Source organism: Hyposmocoma kahamanoa, unplaced genomic scaffold, assembly GCF_003589595.1.
Source record: "Hyposmocoma kahamanoa isolate Upper Pololo Valley unplaced genomic scaffold, ASM358959v1 80, whole genome shotgun sequence".
Taxonomy (NCBI): Eukaryota; Metazoa; Arthropoda; class Insecta; order Lepidoptera; family Cosmopterigidae; genus Hyposmocoma; species Hyposmocoma kahamanoa.
The window spans coordinates 8,186,619-8,196,888 of NW_020654051.1; the positions used below are offsets into that span (position 1 = coordinate 8,186,619).

The window sequence follows — 10,270 nt, forward strand, 5'->3', positions numbered from 1 at the left end:
GACAGACCGTTCGACGATCTTTGGGAAGGTCTATGTCATAGTGGGAACGCGCCCTAAGGTTACGATTGGTATATAAGTAGGTAATTGAGTTACGTAGAAGTAATACGTTGGCGAAATATTATTTGCACCGTTTCGTCTTATCGCTTTATCTTTGGGGTACAATAGGATAAAAGAGTGAGCAGTCTCGGTAACGTGCCATCTGTATAGTGCAAACAACTAGTTTAAACTACCTACTACCTATATAAACTACCTTGTTTTTTGTAACTAGTTTAAACACTTACATGGCACTTAATTCTAATCTTCACGCGGAACTACCTTGTTTAATTAGTAGGTAAGGAAAGATTCGGCAGTCGGTATTTCATGAAGTACCTAATAGTTAATACCTAAAGACCTGATGAATAAATAAATAGGTAATTCAAAACTAGAACTCAAACAAAGCATTTAACGGACCTAAGTCCACGTACGTTTTAAGTAAAAGAAGTGTTTATGGGAATAAACACTTCTTCTATTGTAATAGAAAGGATAACTCGTCCTAAAAGATAACATTTGTCCAATATATGGCCAATGTTATTGGCACTTAATTCTAAACTTGGTAATCTTTATGCGGAATTACCTTGTTGAATTTGTAAGGAAAGAGTCGGCAGTAGCTAGTTTACGAAGTGCTAGTTTAAAAAAATGACCTGATGAATAAATAAATAATTCATAATGCCAGTACAGAGTACTAAAAAAATCGAACTCAAAAGTACGTTGAATTACCATCCATTTGCCAACACATTTCCAATCACTTACTATTGACTTGAAACTTCTATTGAACAAAATTCATCGTAGGCATCACTTCAAAATTAATATTACCAATAGTCTAAGTTAGTGGAGAAACAAACTCACTAGTCAACAGAGCCAAATATCAACAGTACCTACCTACAGAGATTGAAATTTCATTTCAGAGCCAATTTTCTAAAACTTGAAGTATATGTAGGTACTTATATTGTTATGAATTTAAGTAGGTAGGTAAGGTAATAGGTTAAGTAGGTATCCTCCTCCTGAGCTGGCTTTTATTAATAACATCCTCAATTGTGGTGAGGTACGTTCGCTGAGGTTGTCCCTTTTCAACTCTCCCATCCACACTTGTCTTGTATAAGGATACAAGATACCGATTAAAGTAATCGGTATCGGTATTATCTGGAAGAGCCACACTCGAGCTCAACAACGGGGTTGCCGACCACCATCAAGCGAATTTCATGGGAAAATATTGAAATTGTGGTAGCTGTAGAAATGTCTGAGGTGGAAACCCCAAAAAATCATATAGTTTTTGTTCGTTGACATACATATATCCTACGCCTAATTAGGCTTGAGTATAGTCAGATAAACGTGTAGTTTCTAAACTTACTTGTTATTTTAGACCCATTGTGGAAATTTAAAGATTTAAAGTAATCTAGTGCCGGAGTATAAAGTTGCAATTTGTTTTTATTAAAGCACCTACACACAAATGCACACAAGACAGTGAGAATATAAAATGGTAACGATTATTTTTAAATAAACAAAAATTAGACAAAGTAACAATGAATTAAATTTATATTTTAAAATCAAGTTGATACAGCTTTGCTTAAAGATTATTGGAAAAAATTCAAATATAAAAATATTTTTTATTTTAGATTTTGTAAGAAAGCGGAAACTACTGAAAATATAAAAATTGTTTGTATTGTACTGTGTAAGTTTAATAATTATAAAACTTTTTCAACTAAAGTTTACGAAATTTATAAGAACACAAAATCAAGTCGAACCACTCGACAAACCTGTACTAGTAGAAAATTAAAACAAATGAATGTGAAAAAGACAATCAACTACATTTTTATTTTCAAATTACACCTAAAATAAAAAAGGTAAAATAACCGGCCAGACTTTCGAAAAAGATTTACTATTCAGATTTACTAATGATCTGTAAAATGAGCCGGTGTGTGTAGTTAAGGAAACTCAGTTGTAGGTCAATTAGACAAATCAATAAGTGTCATTAATTGGTTTTTGAATTTTGTGCATAACATGGTATAACATTACAAATTTTCATATCAAGCTCTCAATATGGCAAACCATAATTCATCATTGCCTCAACATCTTACGTACTCTAGATCCAGGGTTCCGATCTTGAGTACGTTAATTGATTACTTGGAAACCAATCTCATGTACCTAAGACACAAGACCTATGCTCAGGCAGAAAAACTGCATGCCATGGCGAGTCGTGCAACTTCGTCATCTACTTTCATGATAGTGGTGTGCCTAATGATGGAGCTTGCAACTAATGTTAAATTTGAAATCGTGACCTTGGACGATTCTCCGCTAGTCGATGATCTACATTTCATGCTTATGAGCAAGGTGGACAACATTTACATCGACGATATTGATGTTATATTATATTGACGTGACGAGAGGCAATATTGACGATATTGTGTGAACTGGACATGTTATGCAAACAAGAAACAACCCACACCTCGAGTGAAATTGAGTTATGTATTTAGGTAGAACACCAGACGTGTCCTTTACCCGCTCACAAAAGATCCTGGCAATATACCAAGCCAAAACGGAGAAAATAAAAGTCCTTCAGGGTACCAACCCTAAATAAGTAACTTTTTAATAGCTAAAAAGAACCTTGCTGCTTGCTTCTTATAACTTCATATAATGTCTTTTTTTAAATATGCTAAACGGATCCATGTCACATGTACTGAAGTACTGTAGATCTTTGGCGTTTTCATTACGAAAACTAGAACATGGTTCTCGTTAACTAAATAAAAAGATACATAACGTTTTCTATATATTGCTCACTCACATTCTCACTGCTACAGTACATCATTTGTCTCAAATAGAGATGCTCCGAGTATAAGTTTTACCGAGTAACCAAGTACCGAATATTACTCGGTTTAACATTTGCCGAGGCGAGTACTCGGCCGAGTTACTCGGTTCATTACAACCGGAATGCGATGATCCTAAAAGCCCCCGTTGCTCTAGAATTAGGCCGATATGTCAATGAAAGTTTATTATCGCGAGAGTAGAGTCCTTTCCAATGGTGGGCAGAGCATAAAACAAAATATCCAAAACTGGCACAATTAGCACGAGGTGTTTTTATGTGCACCTGCAAGCACTGTGTATAGCGAGCGGTTATTTGCCGAAGCGGGTAATGTGTATGAAGAAAAAAGGAACAGACTATTACCTGAACGCGCAGAAAGCCTTGTAAATATTCCTACATCATAACTTGCCTTTGTTAAATTTTAAATATTAATAATGAAACCTTTCTTTTTAAATTACTAAATTGCTAGAAATTTTTACAATTGTCTACAATTTCTAGTAATAAATCTCTTTTGAATATATTAAATATATTGTTGATTTTACTTTATTATGTCTATAGCTGTGATGCTTTATTTTAACCGAGTACTCTTCTCATGAACCGACTTATTCGGCCGAGTACACCGAGTACCGAGTAGCAAACAAGTACTCGGCGCATCTCTAGTCTCAAATAACTTACCTATTTATTTCTTCACACTGTTTTTACAAAAATCTAATTATCTCAAAAGTGACATTTCGTGGGTTGGTTATAGTTTGCATAACTATGTCCAACTACATATCTCGTAAGTATCGTGCTCGACGGTAGACAGCCGATTACAATACAATATAAATCAATTTGTCAAAACAGAGGTCTGGCAACGTACGCCACGAACGCAAGCTACGCAGCAGAAGTTTTAAACGTTGCAATTTTACGAAATAATCAAGGATTAACATACTTTGTGTTTTTGGTTCTAATCCAACCAAAATATATTTTTTTAATCTCACCTAATGGCTAAATTCGACTTTTTTTAAAAATATTTTGTTTTGATTTCAACGAATTGGTGCATTATATTTACTTATTTACGAATTTTTTTGTGTATGATATTTTTTCACACTGTTAAGTGCCTGTCCATAATTTGCAAGCAAATATTTAGCTCGTACTTTAGTAGGCGAAAGTTACTTTTTGCTCCTAAATTTGTTATTTGTCTTTTATTTAAAACAAATAAAGTGTCAGGATCAAGATAAGTACCATTTAAATAACCACACCAAATTTGGTAGTAAGCAAGTTTGGTTTGACCGATAAAAATATGTCAAGAAATAACCACCAGAGTCTCACTGTAATCCAGTTTTTGTATTATCTATGGCAATAAGCAATATTCTAGGAACTTCAAGCTACACTTCAAAATACGTGTTTTAAAATAGTACAGGATGTACTATTTTCAAAGATCCACGTGCTCTGTTATCGCCTAAAAACTTACACAAAAACACCATATTAAGCGATTTTGGGCACCTCATTGCAGTAATCTCTCAAACCAGAACCAGAGATTACTTAATAGTTATAACTATTACATAAGTAATCTCTGGTTTGGGGGTCAGGTATCTTAGGGCATGGACTATATCTCGAGTTATGGTTTGTGTATGGTAAGAAGGTACATAGTTCTAGAATCTACTTATGTTAAATGCGTCGAGAACACACTAGCAAAAAGCAAAAAAAAAACCGTTAGCTTGATTTCCAACGCCTTAAATAGCATTCGTCGCTGACTGTTGGCAGCTATGACGGTCGGTTGGCAGCTCATGCAGAGACGTTTCTAAAAGTATAACTAATTATTTATCTAAGTGTACTTTAGTTTAATGACAAACATCTGGGGGACGGATTTGCCGACCACTTTTAGTATTATAGTACTGACTACCGAGCCCGTCACTCGGGTCGTTAACGCTGGCCGCGGCTGAAGCGTGTGATCTTAAGTTGTCATATAATGTATCGAAAAAATTAACCCCAGAACGACTTCTATTACAAGTCCTGTCAGTGTTATCTGGCTGCAAATCCTCTTTATGGTGCTTATCTACCTTCAGTATGTGCGATCTATTACGGCGGTACGTCCCGCCACATTCGGTTTTCAGCCAATACGAACGAGGTTCTGGTGCTATTTTATGTACTTGGGCTTTCACCCATCTGCCTTTGTCCCTCATTCGTACCTCTTCGCTTGTAGCGACTGGTGACAATATCGTTGCTCCTTGATCGTGATATTGTTTATTTTTTTCAATATTCTTCTCACGCTTACGTTTAACGCCAGTCGGGTCAATTCTTTCTGGTGTAAGCATCGCAGACGCCCCTGGCAATCTTGTATTTAGCCGTCTTCCCATCAGGAGTTGCACCGGTGAAAAATGTTCTTCTGTTATGGGTGTATTCCTAAAGTTTAGCAGCGCTAGCTGCCAATCAGTCTTGTCTTCCTGTGCTTTAGTAATTAATTTCTTTGCTGTCTGTACATTTATCTCCGCCAAGCCATTAGACCTTGGATACAATGGTGAACTTGTGACATGTGCGAATTCCCATTTCTTTGCAAAATTTTCAAACTCCGTTGACGAAAATAGTGTTGCGTTGTCTGTGATTAATTTCTTTGGTATACCATACCTGGCAAATATATTTTTCATAAGTTTAATGGTTACTGCGGGTGCTGCCGCAGCCGGTGCTGCCGCAGCGGGTACTGCCGCAGTCGGCGCTGCCGATACTGCCGCTGCTAGCGCCGTCGCTGCGGGTGCTGCTGGCGCCGATTGTGGCGCTGCAGCTGCGGATCCTGTCGCAGCCGGCGCTGCTGGCGCCTACACTGGTGCTGCTGGCGCCGAACCTGGTGCTGCCACTGCGGGTGCTACCGCAGCTAGCGCTGCAGATGCCGACGCTGGCGTTGCTGGCGCCGCAGCTGGCGTTGCTGGCGCTGCCGCTGCAGGTGCTGCCGCAGCCGGCGCTGCAGGCGCTGACACTAGCGCTGCCGCTGCGGGTGCTGCCGCAGTCGGCACTGCTGGCGCCGACCCTGGCGCTGCCGCTGCAGGTGCTGTCGCAGCCGGTGCTGCTGAAGTCGACGCTGTCGCTGCCGGTGCTGTCGCTGTCGTTCCTGTCGTGCTGCCGCCGCCATTCGAAACTGTGGCTACGAGACGTTACAGAGCGTCTTATCGACGCATGCGAATCCGGTGAGATCAAACCATTATTGTGTCTAAATTTGATGGTGTTGATACGTGGTGCCACGAAGTCGATCACGCTTGTGCTTTAAATAACTGGGACGAAAAAGCGTGAAGGGGATCTGAGTGGTCAGGTACGACCGAGCCTGCGTAATAAGGAGAAATTTACTTGTACCGAATACATGTGCTGCCTTTTTGAGAGCAAGTTGTGTTGGCAACTGTAATAACGCTATTTGCTGATTGAAAATTATTTATCCCGCTAAGAATTTTTTAATTTAGTACAAGTTAGGCTTACAGCCTGATAAATAAGATAAAACCTTTAGAATAACGGTTTTATTCCACAAAAATATTTGACAACAATGAACTAAAAGACTATCAAATGTAAAGTTCAAAATAGACATTAGAAACTAAAGAGTTAATATTATGACATTCTATCAGCCTTGAAAATAATCCTCGAGGTGGGCTGGTGGGTGTCGCACTCTTGCAGACCTTCGAATCTCTGGTTCGGTGTCCGCTGGAGGTTCAGGGTGGTCTATGTCTTCAATCTCATTTTCAGAATCAGAAGATCTGGTTTCAGAATTTTGAGATGTAGGATTAGGGTCCTCCACTTCATTGGAGTTTTCGTTAAGAGCCTCAATATTTGTTGTTTCATCTACCATTATCTGACTATCTAGGCTCAATGGTGCTAAATGTCGGTTGGAAACAGTTGTCTCTCGACCGTCCTCATAGCGAACATAGGAGTAGTCTGGATTTACGTGCAGAAGAGTCACTTCTTCAACAATAGGTTGATACTTGTTAGTACGATTAAATTTTCTCATTAATACTTTTTCTGATTCCGTCAGCCAGGTAGGTATAGATACTCCATTCGATGACCGCCTGGTATGTGTAAACATTCTTTCGTGCGGCGTACAACAAGTCGCTGTGCACAACAAAGATCTGATACAATGTAAAGCTTGGTTTAGAACCTTTTCCCAATTTTCTATTGGTAGGTTCTGCGAACGTAGAGCCAATTGCACTGATTTCCAAAGAGTTCCGTTAAAACGTTCAACCTGTCCATTTCCTCTTGGGTTATAAGGTGTAGTTCTGCTCGACGCAATACCACGTGAATTTAAGAAGTTCTTTACTTCAGTAGATATGAAACAGGTTCCTCGATCTGAATGTAGATAAGACGGCATACCGAATAGCATAAAAATTTCATTTAAATGTTTGATTACCGTTGAAGAGTTCATGTCTGGGCACGGAAATGCAAATGGAAAGCGTGAGTATTCGTCTATTACTGTAAGAATGTATTTATTTCTCGTATTAGAAGGTACTGGTCCTTTGAAATCGATACTCAGTCTCTCCATAGGCGACGTAGCTTTTATCAAAACTGGATCAATTGTAGGTTTGTAAAATCTTGGCTTTATTTCGGAGCAAATTTTACACGACTTAGTCATGTTTTTAATTTCTTCCGTAGAATATGGTAGATTCTTTGATTTAAGCCAGTGGGTCATTCGTGCTATGCCCGGATGACATAAATCATTGTGCAATGAATATAACTTTTCATTTCGTGTCGATATTGAGCTGCATACGCGTGAGAGTGCATCCGCTGCATCATTTTGTTTGCCTGGACGATATATAATGTCATACTTAAATGGCGCCAACTCCAGACGCCAGCGTTGTATTTTCTCATTCTTTATTTTGCTCGTTAGTTTATTGTTAAACATGAAAGATACTGATCTTTGGTCAGTGATAAGCCGGAAGGGTTTGCCGATAAGAAAATGACGCCATTTCTTCAGCGATTCGACGATAGCGTAAGCTTCTTTTTCTATCGCCGAGTGATTATGTTCACTTTTGTTTAGCATTCTGGAGAAAAAGGCAACAGGCCGAGAAGCCTGTGACAAAGTTGCTGCGATAGAATGATCTGACGCGTCTGTTTCCACGGTTAATGGTGCGTTATGATCAATTGCATGAATACTTGATTTGGCTATATCTGATTTGAGTACATTGAAGTTTTTGACTAAATTGTCGCTTAATGGAAATATCCTTGCATTAGTAAGATCGTGAACTTTTTCTGAAAAATTTGGAATCCACTTGCTATAGTGTGCAAACATTCCTATCACTCTTCTCAGTGATGATAGATCAGATGGTGGTGGTAAGTTCAGAAGTGGGCGCAAGCGGTCTGCATCCGGTTTGATAATGTTGTCTTCTATGTTATAACCCAGAATATTAATAGAGTTTTGTGAGAACTTACTCTTTTCTTTGTTGAGAGTGAGGCCATATTTCTGGGCAGCTGCCAAGAATTTCTTAAGATTTTTGTCATGTTCAAGCTGGGTCTTGCCACAAATTGTAATATCATCAAGATAAGCGAACGTTCCCTTGAGATCTTCTTTTCGGATTACCCAATCAATCGTCCTTTGAAAACTTGAGACGCCGTTTGTAACGCCAAATGGAATTCGGAGAAATTGGTATAAATTTCCTAAAGCCTCAAAAGCCGTAAAATGACGTTCTCCGAGCAAAATAGGAACTTGATGATAAGCACTTTGCAAATCTATAGCGCTAAATATACGATATCTAGATATTTGTGACACCAGCTCCTCTATGTTTGGTAGAGGGTACGCATCTAAATGAGTATATCTGTTTATAGTTTGGGAATAATCGATGACAAGACGCTTCTTATGGTTGACATTTTTTGTGATAAGGACTTGAGCTCTCCAGGGGGACGTGCTTTCTTCGATTATTCCATCAGCCAAAAGTTTCCTGACTTCCTCTTTTATAAATTCTTTGTCATCCTCACTATGTCTTCTCGATTTTATAGCAACAGGCTTAATTTCAGGACATACATTAGAAAACAGTGGTACGGCAGGCACGGTAGCTGCAGCAACACTGCATAAATTAACTTTGATAGGTTCCTTCAAACCACCAAAAGAAAACTCTAGTGAAGAGTGTTGATGCAGAATATCATGTCCAATGATGAGATCAGCGCATAAATTCTTTACTATGAGTAGATTCAGATTTTTGTACTCATAATCTCCAATTTTGGCAGAGACGCTAGTTTGTCCCTCTACTTTGGAAGTAAGAGTAGTCGAAGCCATTGAAATTCTCTGGTTACTCGGTTTCTTTTTTAAACGACAGAGATTAAAGAATTCCTCATCCATAAAACTAATTGAGCTGCCTGTATCGATTAATGCTTGGGCGCGTATCCCTTGAACGTACGCCGTTACAGTAGCCTTTCTAAGCGAGTCCGGCGATGCCGCTATTATACAAGCACTAGTTTTATTACTGTCAGTTTCGACTACTGATGCAGCAGTCTGTTTCTTGCTACGACATACTTTAGCTAAGTGTCCTTTTTTTTCACAAATCTGACAGGTAGAGTCGAGTGCTGGACAATCTTTTCTAGGATGCACGCGACCCCCACAGAAGAAACATTTTCGCTTGAAGAAAGACGCTGCTGATGATTCTTCTTCCTTTGATGAACCTTGTACAGCATTCAAATTTGAAGATTCGTAACTCTGTGAATTCATCTCCGCCATTTCTAACGATCTCGCCTGATCATAGGCTTTGTCAAGAGATAGAGTTAGATTTTCAAGCAATCGCTGCCTGATTTTACTCGAATTGAGACCAGTAATAAATGCGTCTCGAATATTATCGGATTTATTCGTTTCAGCATCAACCTTTCCAAATTGACAATCTTTCGCTAATAATTTTAGCACCTGCATATAAGTATCAATGCTCTCATCGTGCTTTTGTCTCCTAGTAGCTAGTATATACCTGGCATAGACTACATTTTTTGGTTTATTGAATAGTTTGTCGAGTATGTCTAGGGCTTCTTCATAGGTAGTACATTCACTTATGTATGCGAAGATTGTTGGAGATACATGGTTTATAAGTATGTCTATTTTCATACCAGCTGTTTCTTTTGTAAAGTTCGATAAGAAATTCTCGAACGTCCTCTTCCAGTGCTCCCATTCCTTGGAGGCGGAATTACCGGTTGGATCAATGTTCAGTTTATCGGGACGCAGAAACCGTTCCATTTTATTTATTCTGATAACATTTTGTGGAATAAATTGATAAATAAGATAAAACCTTTAGAATAACGGTTTTATTCCACAAAAATATTTGACAACAATGAACTAAAAGACTATCAAATGTAAAGTTCAAAATAGACATTAGAAACTAAAGAGTTAATATTATGACACAGCCCTAGCTTGCTTAAAAATAAATTATTATTACAATAAATTGCCATCGTGGTGAAAGGATATTGCCAATCGGCGTAACGTTGTCTCCAATTGTTGCCCAGGGTGCA

The 10,270-nt window shown here is 38.5% G+C and overlaps 1 protein-coding gene across 1 annotated transcript; it reads right to left on the minus strand.

Annotated features, from left to right (window-relative positions):
- Nucleotides 1-6,419: 6,419 nt before the first annotated feature.
- LOC113233956 lies at nucleotides 6,420-9,998 on the minus strand. The gene has a single exon (XM_026469193.1). It carries the CDS (start codon nucleotides 9,996-9,998, stop codon nucleotides 6,420-6,422), a length of 3,579 nt encoding a protein of 1,192 aa, XP_026324978.1.
- Nucleotides 9,999-10,270: the final 272 nt, after the last annotated feature.

Bases quoted from the DNA above. Each gene is read 5' to 3' on its own strand.
- LOC113233956 (XM_026469193.1), bottom strand. From the start codon at position 9,998: ATGGAACGGTTTCTGCGTCCCGATAAACTGAACATTGATCCAACCGGT.